This window comes from Amblyomma maculatum, chromosome 8 (assembly GCF_055883805.1).
Source record: "Amblyomma maculatum isolate TAMU_Amacu chromosome 8, ASM5588380v1, whole genome shotgun sequence".
In the NCBI taxonomy this organism is placed as follows: domain Eukaryota; kingdom Metazoa; phylum Arthropoda; class Arachnida; order Ixodida; family Ixodidae; genus Amblyomma; species Amblyomma maculatum.
In genome coordinates this window covers 92,017,449-92,032,665 of record NC_139351.1, presented here as the reverse complement: position 1 = coordinate 92,032,665, position 15,217 = coordinate 92,017,449, and the positions used below count along the sequence as shown (strand labels likewise).

General features: G+C 44.0%; 1 protein-coding gene across 3 annotated transcripts in view; it reads left to right on the top strand.

Annotated features, from left to right (window-relative positions):
• The first annotated feature begins 591 nt into the window (after positions 1 to 591).
• Positions 592 to 15,217, top strand: part of LOC146181806 (E3 ubiquitin-protein ligase rfwd3.S-like) — a 32,807-nt gene continuing 18,181 nt past the window's right edge. The window contains exons 1-6 of one of the 3 annotated variants that reach the window (XM_084576805.1): positions 592 to 711; positions 2,812 to 3,043; positions 3,885 to 4,026; positions 11,145 to 11,305; positions 12,644 to 12,729; positions 13,262 to 13,364. In XM_084576805.1, the coding sequence (XP_084432931.1) occupies positions 710 to 711; positions 2,812 to 3,043; positions 3,885 to 4,026; positions 11,145 to 11,305; positions 12,644 to 12,729; positions 13,262 to 13,364 (726 nt within the window). In that variant the 5' untranslated portion in view covers positions 592 to 709. Of the gene's footprint in view, positions 712 to 939; positions 1,390 to 1,733; positions 1,753 to 2,811; positions 3,044 to 3,884; positions 4,027 to 11,144; positions 11,306 to 12,643; positions 12,730 to 13,261; positions 13,365 to 15,217 lie in introns of those variants that run through there. The other 2 variants (XM_084576806.1, XM_084576807.1) reach the window with 2 other exon arrangements.

Here is a 15,217-nt window from a genome sequence, read left to right as displayed (position 1 = left end):
CTAGGTAATTTTATTTTTGAAATGAATAAAAAGACCACACTTGGTTGGCAATTTGGTACGAAATAAGATATGATATATGGTACATGGAGGTGGGGGGGGGGGAGCGGAAGGCTCCCGGTAAACAACAGGTGATATGTGGAGGGGTTATATGTTGGTACACTCTGAAGAACCACACATGGGCAGAATTTCCTCAATAGTATTGTACGCAAAACACCGTTTAAGCCCTATAAACTACATCTAACATCAAATTAAACATTCTTATGTAAGGGTTGCCAACTGATTATTGCACCTGTCTCCGTGTCCATGCATCCAATGCATGCGTCGTCGTTAATACGAAAAAGATGTACGTAATGTTGCAAGCATTTCATGAGTGATGTTATAGTATTATCGCCTCATCGTTTTAGAATGCAGGAAAGTACACAAAACACAGGTCCCGGCAATAATTTTGCATATCAGAATCAGTTTATCTAATCGCATGTTTGGTTTGGCTTTGGTCCAAAGAATGCTAAGGCTGGAGTAAGTAAAAGAGCGCCCCTTGTACACCGATCATGCATGCGTTTGAGCGCGTTGGTGCTGCACCCACGAGATTTTTTGCGAACTTTTATACGAAACTTGTGAGCTTAGTTCTACGGCATATTATGCCGACGCTGTTGCGTTGCTGTGTAGATCATCCAAGGTCCATCGGATCATCTCCAAAGAACATGCAGCCATGTACGTGTTCCTTCTCCAAATAATTTGACAAAAACTGTTTTCTGCTCTATAACGTGCATTCATTAATATGTAGTAGGCTGAGGGACAGTGCGCTCAAATTTCAGTACTAAGGGTGTGTGTACGTCTTAGAGGGGTACATGTATGATATGTATGAACCAGTGTAACCGCCTGAGAATGGAACATCGTCAGCGTCATTTCGATAAATATAACCTATAATGGCACGTCGCGTCGGGCAACGCTGCTCCATGGCAGTTGAGTTTGGTTCTCGCTTTAGTACGCGCCGAGTTGAAACAGCGTTGTTTTGCGCTGTTATTTTTGCGGCACGTCGTTGACCAAGCTTAGAAAAAGTGATGTCGTTTAAGAAATTTATTTTTTAGCTTAGCTGACGCAAAATCTAATCGTTGCGTCAAGTGTTTAACCTCGCGAAGCGTCCGTGACAGTGATCGGGCTTTGCTGTTAGTGGAGTTGACGGGCGCTGCTCTGCTTTTCCGCTCTTTTCACGTTATTCTCTTTCCAAAATTGGGGAAAAAAAGTTTAATCGAGCTTAGCGTTCACTACTTAACCGTAGTTATGCAAGCTGTGATAGTTATCTCTTCTCGTCTCTCGTCCGCGCGCTGAAAAAGGTCGCACCGTCATGTACAGCTGACTAGTGCTCTGTCTGCTTCACTTGCGGAACAGGTAACTAAATACGATCGTTCTTCCCCAATAATGTGTCTGTTAGCAGGAAATTCAACAATCAGTTGCTCTCCTCAATGAATTCAGGGCAACACGTCGTGTTAACTGTGATTTGGTTCCAGGCGCTCAAAATCTGGCTTATTCGGGTTAAATATGGGCACCCGAGTCATGTTTCTTCGCATTGTAAATTGCACTATCCTTGCGGGCACGCGCTGCCCAAAAATAACTGTTAACTGAGCAAGGCAGACTGCTACGAACTTTGACTACGTTTGGGTTTGTAATCGCCTGTTGTGTGCGTGCGCTCCTGGTTGGTGCAAAAATATACAAAGAAAAGCGGTCGTCTTCGACATTTTATGGCTGGGCCCCGTGAGTTGGTTATTATTAGTGTTATTAGTTCTAACGACTCGTTGCGAATACCTTCATTTAGTGTGCCGTCTTTCCAACGTGTCCTTTTGCTGCATACGCTAGTCAGCAACTGAGCGCAGTTATTTTTCTTTGTTTTTGCGGTCATGGCTTTGTGGCTTACGCGCTGTGTTGAATAGCCCTGCACTTAACTTTGCCTCACGTTGATTTGCTGCTGTTCGTAAAATTGGCATTCTAGAGGGGCAACTAGTGCTTGACCAGACCTCTGTGGAAAAAAAAAAAAAATTCCGTGATGTGTTTGTTGCGTGGGATGTAAATGCATCATAAAACTTATTGGCTTCGTGTGTGTTCATAGCCATGCACAACTCGCAGTATGTGTCAAAAACCATTACTATACGTTTTTGTTTATTAACCCTTATGTATAGTGAGCGTAGAATGTAGTTTTGATTATTGAAAACCATGTAAAGAAGAAGTAGTGAACAGGTTGAGTATTAGCAACAGCTAGGTGACAGACGAATATGCAGCTTGCATTGTTGCTGGTAGCAACCTTTCTCGGAGCACATTCTTGTTTTCGTGTCTGGATCAACTTGTTAAATCATGTATTACTCAAACAACGAATAGGAGGGGGGGAGGGGTTCTTTTATGGGTATTTATATTCATAACTGAGTTTCAACATTGCATAATTGTGACACTTAACTTTATTATCAACGAATTGCCTTCTATAATATCACTTTGTGTCACAGGACCTATTCAATGGCCCTGGTGCTAACTTATTTGCACTTTCATTGGTGTCAGTCAACAATTTCGTTTCTGCAGTGTATTTGTTTGAAAATATACAAATTAAGCTGCGGGTTTAGTTTTCGGTCCTTTTGTTTCATTGCATTCCTGCAGAGAAGGCAGCAATGAACAGATGTCCTGAACGGGCATGCTGATGAGAAATGTTGTATACCGTGGCTGCTCAAGAATTTTTAAATGATCTATGAGAATATCCATTCATGCAGTCATACACTGAGCATCTTGTTGGCTTCTACCTGAATATTTTGTTGTATTTTTTCTGCTTAGGGCAGCCGACGTTGAGATGTCTGATGTGGAACTTTCCGCTGACTCTGACGAAGAAAGCAGCTGGGAAACGGACGTATCGCTTTCAGACACTGATGCATTGAGCCGCTCAACAGCCGACATAAGTGGTCTGTCGGGTGACGACGACGACCAGGAAATCTTCTTGGACTACGACGACGAGACCAACAGCCTTGGCAGCGCTGATGTGCATGTTGACGTTGCCAACATGAGTGACGTTAGTGCCAGTCCTGTCATTTGAACAATATTGCCAAAACATTGTTTCCAAGTTAAGTATTGGGCTACCCCAGTGCAACAACTTGACAAAGGAGCAGGGATCTTAAAACTGTTGTACCGTTATTTCTTTTCTTTTTCATGCCAGTGTTGTTTGCTTAAGCAATGAGGGAGTGTGGCAGTGAGGCTGCTCGCAATATTTATTTTTTCTTATTTACTTGTTTATTTTTCCAGAGTGGAAAGAGGCTAAAAACATCCTTTATCAATTTCAGACCTAAAAAGGCACTAATTGTGAAACCTGCTATTGTAAAACGTTTTTGAAAGCAGTAGTTGAAAACCAAGGTTACAATGATAGAATATTAAGGTGCATTTTGTGCACGTCCGTTTAAAAGGTGCTCAGTGTTTTTTGTTTTTTCTATTAATCTATTTGCTTCACTATTGAGACCCGCGTGGAATACAGTGGAAGAGTAGGAATTGCCAGGCACAAGTCATTGAAGAGGGGCAGAGGAGGAAAGAGCTTTTAGTGTATGGAACAAGGCTGTGTGTTTTCTGAAGAGTGTAGAAAAGCTTTATTTGATTTAGATGTTCACCAACACATAGTAACTGGTGTTCATGTTAAAAAAAAATTGTTTTAGTTCATTTTCCATTAATGAGCGATGTTTCAGTTACCCAGTCTATTGACATCTAAAAGACATAAGCTTTTATCTTATTGCAATATTTTTTGGGTCACAGACTGTCATTCCTGTCACTGGTCAGCTATATGTTTTGCAAAAATCCTTCAAAGCTTTTGCGCCAATCTGCAGACTATAAATATGGTTGCATTTTGTTGTGTTATCTTGTTGCAGGACGAATATGAGGACTCAGACTCATCATCGGTGCAGGTGCTATCAGAAGCAGAACAGTTAGACGTTTCCAGTGTCGTTGAAGTGTGGACAGACAGGGGTGATGAACATGCCGGGGACGATGATGAACGAACTGTGTCACCAGGTAGCCTTGTCTTTTTATCTTCTCGGCAGCCTATGTGCATACACTGTATTTCTGCATGTGTTACCAGTGCCTGCTCATAAACTACACACATGGTTTTGAGCACGATCATGGGCAAGTAAATATGACCTCTCTTGTTTCATGCACACAAATCTTCCCAAATGCTTGACCGTATACTTTTACATCTATACAACTGGTGCCAAGTTTGCTGTCAGAATAAGTTGCTCCACTCAGCACTCAAATAGCAAGTTTCTCCAATCATTACTGTCACTGCCATTTTACTAAGCATTGTCTTCCTGCAGAAAATTGTGCCATCTGCGGGTCTATGAAACTATGAAACTTGTTTCCAGAACACTCGTTGAAGGTTTTTGATTGGTTTGATTTGTAGGGTTTAACGTCCCAAAGCGACTCAGGCTATGAGAGACGCTGTAGTAGAGGACTCCGGAAATTTCGACCACCTGGGGTTCTTTAACGTGTTCTGCCATTGCACAGCACACGGACGCCACTCCGTTTCGCTTCCATCAAAACGCAGCCGCCGAGGCCGGGTTTCGATCCCGCTTCCTTGGGCACAGTAGTCGAGCGCCGTAACCACTGCGCCACCCCGGAAGGTTTTTGAGTGCAGTCTCCTCGTTTAATTTGCCCCCATGTTTCATTTATTAATTGGCACAATGATGCATCAGTGACTGCAAAATGTACTTGCGTAGTGCATTGTGAATGGGTACTTATTTTGTTTTACTGCCAGCGTCCAGGCTGTGGCAGAGCTTTGTACGTTGTTAGCGCTAACGCGCGGCACTAAACGCCATACTAGGGTGCCAATCAAACCGCAGGGAAGGTAGCTACCCTTGTCAGTGCATACTACTGTGGTGAACCAGTGTCCAGTGTTTGTCATCGATGCTATTTGTTGCATCTGGTATGCTGTGCATAAGTGCCAAGAAGGATATGTACACCTAAGCTTGGCTGTCATTATGCCTACATTGGAACGCTGAATAAACCGTCGATGCTCTTTTTGCCTGTCGACGGCAAACGGCAAGAAAAGTAGAATCAGGCAATACGACATCAAGTAGAGGGCTTTACATTAGACTGCACGGGTGCCCATGTCTACAAGAAACACTTTGACGCTAGTGACATACTACCGTATGAACGCGTGTAAGGGCTGCACTTCTTTTTCTAGATTCGCGGCCACTTTTAGGGGTGCGGCCCATACATGCGACACTCGAAAAAAGAAAATTTTTCAAGTGAGAACAGACCAATGGGTGAATGTGCGGCGTTTATTTAGCATTCAATCGTCAATCTTCTTCGTCTTCGGACTCCAGGCTGGCGCTGTGCTCTGGTGCACGTTCACCCCACAATTCGTTGTCTTGAGTCCTGTCTAAACTCTTTGAAATCCCGGTCACCTTGAAACTCCGGGATACAATGTTCGTAGGCACGGAGTTCCACGCCGACAAAATCCAGCCAAGCACAGTCGCAAACAGTGCCCTCTTGAGCCGCCGGTCGGTGCCTAGTCGCGACTGCCGATTGCCATCCATTCGGAATTCTACCTTAAAAGCTTATTAATGCTGACTTCCAGGTTTGCAGCATGTCGATGAGGCCACCCAGTATGACAGCCATGTCAGTGCGGATACTGCGCAGGTGTTGTTTAACTCTATCAGTGAAGTGACCGCGGAAGTCGCAAACGCCTCAAAACGAAGACGGGGTGGCCGGGGCTGGCGATGCCGATATGGATTGCGGAAGCTTGCAGCAGAGGAAAAATATGATAATGATGACATGCAACTGCGGGCGCCATCCGTGGACGGCATCTGGAAGCTCCTGTGCACATGCATTTTGAAGGCTATTCCCACGTGTGTCATGAAAAGTTTGGGTGCGGCCCTTACACGGATTTCTTTTTGTTTCATATTTGCTTCGGGAAATCGGCGATGCTGCCTATAGGCACCGTGCAGGAGTAACTCGCGGTGCGACGCGCGCGCCCCTCGCGGCGGGAAGAACAGTTTGGTAGGGAGACGTGCGCCCGGCCGTGCAGCGGAGACGCGGCGGATCTGCTGTGCGTGGGGCGCATTCGCCGCTCGTTCTTTCGATTCGCGGCATTCTATGGTCACAAATGAATTTCTAGGTTGCAGACCTTGCATTGCTGCTGTTGCACACATTTTCACTGGCCTGATAACATATTTTTCGCTTCACCGAATAAGTTTTACGACGCGAAGAGACGCTAAGTGCGAATCGCTGCCTTCCAACGAGCAGTGAGCCGGCAATCATGCCCGGGTATTGCCGCGTCCAGATTTACCGCGAAGCATCTTTTTTCGAAAGAGGACACACTATACCTTCACCTGCATTAGCATCCCTTCTCAACCTGCAAAACAAAAATAATATTTAAAGAAATTGGGCAACTCGCATCAGTGCTACTGGGACCACCGTGCGCGCACAGTGGGCCGCGCTGGTGAATGCAGTTGTTCATTGCATAATTTTTATGTATGCTGTCCTGTGATCTATATATTTCCCTGTCTACGATAGCTTGCATAAGCACCAGTACAATGCAGAGAGTAATCAACAGGAATGGAGCGTTTTAATGGCGCATTTACTATGTCTTGCGCATTAGTTCCGCGAATTTACCTTGCCAACTTTTTTTTTGCTTGCTTGCTTGCTTGCTTTCATTATTTTTTTCCTCCCTCTCAGCTCGTTCCTTTTTTTATTTTCTTTCGCTGTCTGCTTCATCCTCCTCTGTATATGTGATTCAGGAGATGTCATTCCATACGCTTTATTCATTTAGTTGTGTTAATGACATTTCGATGTCTACTGAGCTCTTGAACCTCGAATGATAAGCTGTTTCTTATGCGATACTGCTCAATCGAGACTGAAGTAGTAAATAAGTAAAAAAAAATGAATGTATTTTTTTTTTTACTTATTTGTGGATGCTCTGAACAGATCTGGCATTCATTACATGCCATCCTGCTCCAAACAAGTTGTCGAGCGGCTGACTGCCACCTGCTACCTTCCCCTGTCAAAACTTAATTTTGTGGCAGAGGACTTGAAAGTACCGCTAAAGAGGCATTCAAGTCGGGATGGGGCAGGACGTCCTTTTAACGAAAAAGAAAATTAAGCTAGCTACAATTCTGACATGTGACAGAGAGGAAGACATGCATGTGTATTGGAAACTGTAGAGCATTTGTGCAGTGCTGTAAGGGAGTTTTCATTCTCATAGCTGTGTCGCTGTATCAGCGACCGCGTGCTATCTGCCATCCTTTCCTTTATCGTCGAGAAAAGTGGCAACCGCCTCACCAGAAAACAGCTAAAGTTCTTCAAAATCCGTCTGCGTAATATAAGTGCCTGCGGCATTTTCAGGCCCCCGTAATCGCGTTCTAGAGTTTTCAGGCTTGTCGCTTTTTATTTTTTAGGCTTTTTTCTCTTCACCGACTACAGCTTCATTCATTCCTATTCTTCTCCCATACTCGTTCCGTCCTTCTCGGCCGCTCGATTCCCCGCAGCTTTTTATTTTTTTTCTCACCCACCCCTGCTTGGGGCATTCGAGCTGGCCTTTGTGAAGCTGTACCACACTTGGGAGGAGGGGCGTTCGCCACAAATGTTTTTTTGTATTTTTCTACATTTTTACCGTGTTTTTACGCCCCCCACCCTCCTACCCCCTTCGTTTTTTGCTCGGCCTTTTCCAACTGCTCGCGCTTCTCCTGTCGTCTTCCGTTTCGCGTGTTTCTAGCCTAGAAATAAACGCCCAACGGGCGGCCAGGGCTCGTCCCTGTCTCTGCGTCGTGTCGTGTGGCTCTCGCATTGTTTGTGCTTCGCTACGTCGCTCGAGCTGGCTGAAACTGCTACCATTTCGCTGCGCAGGCCGCCTTTTTCAAGCGCGCGCCCTGCCCAGGCGGCCGGGTGTCTCCCTCTCAAACTGTTCCGGCGCTCACTCGTGGCGCTGCCTGTTCGCCGCGAGTGCTGCCCCCTGGGTTTCTGCACGGTACCTATACACGGGTGTGGTTTATACAGTAGTTGGTATCGATGAATAGATTATGAACGATTCATCATGTCACTGCATCAGATTCCAAAACATGTTAAACGCTGTACTGAAGCTGTTCAACAGCCTCCTGGCATATTGGTCCAACCCAAATTCGAAACGTTGTTTGACAAAGCAACGAAACCATGCAGAATGTTGCAGGAGGCTGTCAGTGGTGCCACTTTTATGTTACAGCATCTCCTACACAGCTGTTGTCGAAAAGGATGTCACTAATTTAGGGGAAGTACAGTCGCTGATTGATTTTTCGGACACTCAACAGGCCGCAAAAGCGTCTGGGAAACTAGGCAGTCTGAGAAAAAAGAGTTCGCGCTAAAAGCATAACTTTATTTACCGACCAACTTGTAAAACTGGTCAGTCTGTTTCTGCAGGAAAACCACGTAACTGTCGGAGCAGCGTGACGTTCACAGAGCCATCGGACACTGGCAAATCGCTGCTCCCTCGTAACTTTGCGTCAGCACCTTCTTTTTCTCTCACATGCAAAAAAAAAAAGATCAAAATTTGGTGATGGTGGCTGTGGTGGCTGGAAAAGTTGTCTACTGCGTGCATTGGTTTAAAAAAAAAAGAAGTGTCGCTGTCTCATGAGCTCTAACATCTGTCTAAAGTTGGAATGCGATTTGGAACGCAAAGCTCTTCCAGAGGTCGTGTTTAGTTGAGCCAACAGATGTACTGCAAAATGAAGTAAAACCAGCATCTGTTGTTATTTTGGCAGTGGGCGCTTTTCGGTGCACCAGACAGGCGCGCCATTTTTTTTTTTTTACCTCGCCATCTGCAAGCGGGCTCGTGCTGCCGCGACTCTGCTTGAAGGCGCCACACGACCCGCACCACTGGATCTCTGGCTCGCAACTAAACGCAAGCTGTGACATAATAGTCATGTGGCAGAAGCACGCTTGCACTGATTGGCCCATCCTTCATTGGGTTGGGCCACCCCATTACCTCCCCGTCTCAGTCAGAACCGTCAGATGCCGACGCGACGGAGGAGGTAAAAACTGGCTGCGAGAAAAACCTGATGGAGGTGTGATGGCAACTTGACGGAGTGTGCAGCTAGCAGTGCCTGCTATCGAGAGTATGGTAGGTGTGCAGGATGCGTGCTGTGCGGGTTCGAGGTTGCAGAAAAACAATATGACTGTGATGTCATGGCAATTTTTCATAGATTATAACCTGTGATCGAGAGAAAAAGCCAAGTTTCCAACGTCCAAAATTTTGGTCGGTATTATAAATTGACTCTGCAGCACATGACATTGCCGTGGCAGGTTCCGGAAGGAAAATCGGGTGTTCAAAAAATCGGTCAGCAACTGTACTGAATGCCTCGTTACTAACCTCATTATGCTACAAAGTCACATAGTGCTAGATACGTACAAGCTCATTGAGCTGATACATTTTTCTCGTCTGGAGATGCTGAAGTAACTGTAAACAAATATGTCAAGACTGCATGCCAGCGGCCAGATCTATGTGCTATGCCTCGGAGCTTCAAAAATTCAAAATAGAATTCTGCTGCTTGAAACTTTCATTTTTCTACTTTATATCCAATATGCTGTTCTCTTTTTTCCTCATATTTCATGAAGAGCACCCTGATAGAAGAGACGCGGTACAGCTGGCACATGACCTCTGCCACGCAACCTGTGTCAACTAATAGTCATTGCCATTACTTCATCCCAACAGCCCCACCCCTTCCACAGTCGGCACCTCTCACAGCCTTTGACAAAGGAGTTTGGAAATTAGTTTTCCTAGAAAGGAGTTCAAAGATTTCAGAACATGCTATTAAAATTTATGGCCTAAATTAATAAATGAAAAGTGACCTGGTGCATAAGGTGGGCCGACTTTTCAACATGACACTGCTCTCTAGCGATTGCTTCAAGTTGGCTCTTTTTTATTCTTTTTGTCTTTTTTTAAGCCTTGCGTATGTCCAGTGCCCTTGTCTACACTCTTGAAATGCTTTCATTGGTTGCTCCTTATTGTCACGTAGTGGTGACAAGCCCAGTAGCCACAGATGAAGACACTGGAGTTGCACTCAAATGGAACCCTTTATTGGGCTGATTTGCGCCCGTAAAAGAACTAAGAGAATCAGCGGCGGCGATAACAACAAACGTGCTCATCGGTCATTGAACTAAAAATGGCTGTTTCACTCGTCAGCGCTCAGTTTAAAAGCGGCAAAGAAACATCTAGATAAAACTGCGAACGGTGACTAGCATAACCTGGAACATTGTAGAAACACAAGTGTGTGGCTGGAATACTTTGCGATACATCCCGAAGCATCTGCCACAACTAAGGAAAGCCGCAGCTTGTGACAACGAGCATGAGCCAACAAAGAGTACAGAATTGATCCACGCACTAGATTCACAATAAGACTGCATGCCAGTGGCTGTCGAAAAAGCACCAATTAAGGTTTGAATAATTCGCAGCAATATTTTATCTCCGGCTGGTTGAGCACTTTGATTAGCCAGGCAGGGGTGCGAAAAGGGCGTTCAAAGGTTACATGCTGCGTTTTAGTCAACCCAAGCTTCTATTTCAGTTTACCAACCAATCTGCTGTTGCCACAGCCCAAAATTTGCCTTTTCTTTGTTTTTTTCTTTTAGCTGTTTGCTGTTCTCTCAGTAGCAGTTCCTTTTGTCCAGAAAGCGCAGAAAACGTATTCTAACTTGGGGATGCACTCCGCGTTCAGTTTCTTGCCCACTGTGCAGCTGCGTCTTGAAATTGACATTCATATGTGCTTTCAGTGGTGAGTGCACCCCATCTCGCAAAAAAATATTAATTTTGATTTTTATGATGTTGAGATGGCAAGCAAACTTGGTGAGGAGTTTCTTTAATACATGCACGATCCAAAACAACAAAAATTTAAAAACGCGTTTTTTTTTTTTTGTTTGATTTTTTGTGTGTGTGTGTGTGTGTGTGTGTGTGTGTGTGAAATTGTAATTTCAGCCCCGCATCCCCTCTTAAGTCTGACGCATACCCTCACTCCATCAACTGATCACGTTAGCTACGTAGTAGATTCTGTCGCCTTTAAAACAAAAACAAATTTCTGTGTCAGGTAAACACTATGATATGTGTTAATAGCATGCGTTTGCTGTTCAAGTTTACTTCCATTGACCGTGTCCGTCTCGGTTGAATGCAGATGCAACGTCACCGGAACGTGGCAGTTCAGACACGGAAATTGAAGAAAACAACGAGCCGCAGGCAGCAGACGCCCCAGCAGTTGCAGCACGGAGTGATTCGCCCCAAGTGGCTCAGCCAGTACCTGGACACGAGCGGAGTGTGACGGACGAAGAAGGAACTGTGAGTACTAGTTAAGATAGTCAGCCTATGCCAGTATCAGAATAGGGAATTAAAAGTCGCACTAAATGGGTGTTGCTTGGTGTCGGCATTTATGAGCAGTCACACAGGAAGTTTGAGCAGTACTTACTGAGCAATTCGGTTGGAAGTAGTTTAGGTCAGTCATCTTACTTCGCTTATTCCATGGACATAGTTTCTAACCACTGCGCAAAAAGCAAAAGTATACTCTGCTGAACATAGAAGCTATGGTACCTTTTAAACATAAGCAAGACAATGTCTTTCTTTGATGGGAGTGTTTTTACAGTTCATGACTATTTATCATGTCGTTTTGTCAACTTGGCTACAAACATGGCCATTAGTTCACGAAGTGTGCTTCACTGTGTAGCATGCATGACAAGGAACCTATGGGGATGACAGTTGATAAAACAATGTGTGTTCAAAATACTGAGCTCAGTGTGTGCTGTTAATTTGCCATATTCGGGATGGACGTATGAGTAGCGCTCCCTTGTTTGCCCTTTTCTGGAAATTAGCACCTTATGTGCTACCTTTACAGCTTTTGGAGTTGTCAGTAAGTAGACAAACTTAGAAAAGTAATCTTTTTTCTTTTTGTTTTCTAAAGCTGGGGGTTGTGGTGTGTGGCTGTTTGGGGAAATGTTTGCTATTGTTAGTATAGTTTATTAATCCAACAGCAGCTACATTCTGCTGTTTAGGACCTTTCATTTTCAGATAAAATCCAAGTTATACTTATGCCCCAAACATTTTCTTTAACATATATTAAGTTAATGCCAATTTTTACCTCAATATGCAGTTTTCAGAAAGCATAAATTTCGAGCTTCGTCTACAGGTACAGGTCTGTAGATGCTGCATATATTTAGTAAATGCGTTACGGTCATTATAAATAAATGCTCTTGGTTAAGCGACAAGTATAAAGCACTTACTTGTGTTGTTTAGTTTGAAGAACAAATATAGAAGTATGTTTTAGATATGAAGGGATAAAATCCAGATACAGACAAAGCATCTTGCTTACAACACGTATCATGTGTTGCCTGTTCTCACGTCCGGCTTCAGGGCTGTTATGTATTTAATAACGGTCTTTATTATGTTGAAGGAACGTCTTTACCTTGTGCAAAAGCCGGCAGGTGTTATGGTTCTTTAGAGGTCATTTTGTTTGTTGCAATGGCTAGGTACCCAGTGATTGCAAATCTCCGTCAGCAACGGTTTTTGAAAAAGCAGGCTTTCTTCTTTTATCGGTAGCCTTTCGTTCTCCGAGTTTGTTCCGATTTTAGTAAGAAGTGCTTTGACAATCATTAACCATTCTTCCTCTCCTTTACTCTGATGCAGACCTGCACAATCTGTTTTGAAACGTGGACGGCTTCAGGTGTTCACCGGCTAGCATCTCTCAAGTGTGGACACCTCTATGGACTCAGGTTGGTGCTTAGTTTGTGGTCTGTGCCTAAAGAGTGCACATTGGTAAGCCAATAAGAGTGGTTAACTTCCCAAGATATGGGTCCTCAGCCTTTGTAAAAAAAGGTTGAAAACAAAATGGAAAAATAGACAAGGAAGGTGCTTTTATTTAGCTGCTCAGACTAACCCAAACACACACTCCTAAAAGCCAAAAGGACCTACATAACAGAGTTTGTGAAGTCCAGTTTTGAGGGACGGGGGAACATCTTTTTTCTTTTTATTATGAGAGGTCGGTGAGATGTACTGCAGTTCTAGTGGTGGCACCAATTCGTTTGTTAATCTTGCATCTGGAATGAGGTTAGGCCTAACTTTGGCTGAAAACATTTCTTCATCTTCGTTGGAGGGCTACGTCAAGCAAGTGTTTGAACAGTGTAGTGATTAAAAATCAAGCAGTCTGGGGCATCGTGCTGTGACTGAAGACGGGTTCAAAATGGTGAGAAGGAAAATGAAAGAGAGGTGTGGCTGGGCTTTTATTGTTTGTATTTTCTTTCACAGCTGCATCGAAAGGTGGGTAAAGGGACAGCGTGCCAAATGCCCCCAGTGCAATGCACCTGCCAGGAGAGCCGACATCCGCCCCATCTTTGCCCAGAAGTTGATGGTGAGAGCCATTTTCTGCATTTTGCCAGTGCTAAGCGATGGTGGCCTTAAGCAGTGGGCCACCGCGGAGCTGTGCTCATTTGATGTTGCCTTGGCATCCATCAAAGGTAAAAAAAAAGAATTCGTATATAAGATAAAGCCCCGTATAGTGCTTGCATTCCCCGCTCAATGCTTGAAGTCTCACCGTCACGCGAGTTGACGTGAAGAATCAATGGAATCTCGTTTGCACAGACTTGCTTTATTCGAGCGGCTCGTTTATTAGAGCTGGAGCATTGCCCTTTCGGTATCAGGTGTACTGAAATGGCTCTGCTAAATTTCGGCTTTGAATAGTTGGAGAAAATGTGCGGTCCCTTTTTAAATTTGAATGATGGAGTGTTGACTGTGATTAAATTAAAGCTGTGCAGGTTTCATTATTCCGAAGGGCCTGAGGCCTTGCTGATTCTTCTTTTTAGCTGTTCTGCTGGGGAATGTCATGTGTAACACATGTGCACGTGTAACAGCGTGTGCAAGGCCTTTGCTGATATATTCTTCAACTTTGATGTAATGAAAAAATCGGGCCTGAGCCTTCGCAGTCTGGGATAAAAAGGCAGGAACGCACGAGTCACGCTCCTGAAACTTTCAGCCACAGCTATATAGTTCTGAGATTCCTGAATCCGCACGGATATGCCGCACAGATACATGCTGCATAAATACAAAATATGTATAATTCCTGAAATTTCAGTGTCTGAAATATCTGTTAGCATCTTCTAGGTTAAAAAGTCAGCAGCTTATGAAGAATCACTGGGTAAGGGCTTGAGGTAGTGATGCTGCGTGCACCATGGCTTGCTGCTGATTGACCATTGCCGAACACAAGTTTGAAAGCACTATTTATTTATTATTATTATTCTTTTTTTACCTACGGTAGTGAACTCTACAAACCGCATCTTCAGGTGTATGCCACTAAAGAAATATATATATTTTTTTCTCTACTACATTCGGAGTGCAAAATATTCAAACTTCGCTTCTTATTATTCACGTTAAATTGGAAATTGACTAGTTGCACATGCCTGCACTTCAGTCATTCAACATTTTTGGGACAGCGCACATGATTTCATAGTTTGGTCGGAACCCAAATGGGGGGGGGGGGGGGGGGGGGGGATCTTCTAGTTTTTGCTGTTTTGACTTACTGTTCTGAAAAACATTTTTGTATGCTAGAGAGAGAGGACTCATAAGAAATGCGATCTGGTTATCAGCTCGGAGCTTTCAGAAAAGGCCTGGAATTTTTTTTAATAATGCAATGCCTTATGCGGATTCCATCCAATATTTTGCATTCTAAAAGCAGTGCCCGCATTGTATTCAGTCACATGCTCCAACTGTACCCGTGGTATTGCCAGCATTAAAGCTGTCATTGCAGTGTTTCTTTAGGTTCGCGTTACCTGACATTAGGCCATAATTTCAAAGTAGGTTGTCATTAACAAGTTTTGTGCATTCAACAGGTTGCCAAAATGCAGCGACATGAATTTGGGGTAAACTGTCATTTTTCTTTTTTTTATTTTCTTCTTGACATCAACAGCATCATAAACCAGATTACGTCTGCTACAGGTCGGAGTCTTCTGTTAATGCCTACCAGGGTGCTCTTTTCTCATGGTATCTTTGGTCTCCCCATTCTATTAAACTTCCCGATTCCTCCAACTGACATTTCAGTCGCCTAAAATGTTTTGAGACATTTTTTAACATTCCGACAAAATGCAGCTCAAGGCTTCACACACAGTTGCAGAAAGGAGCTGCCTTCAATAGTTAGTGTGCCTAAAGACATAACCCTGTGTACAGCTGGGCAGTCGTTGGTATTCTGACCATGTATGTTATCATGTCTTC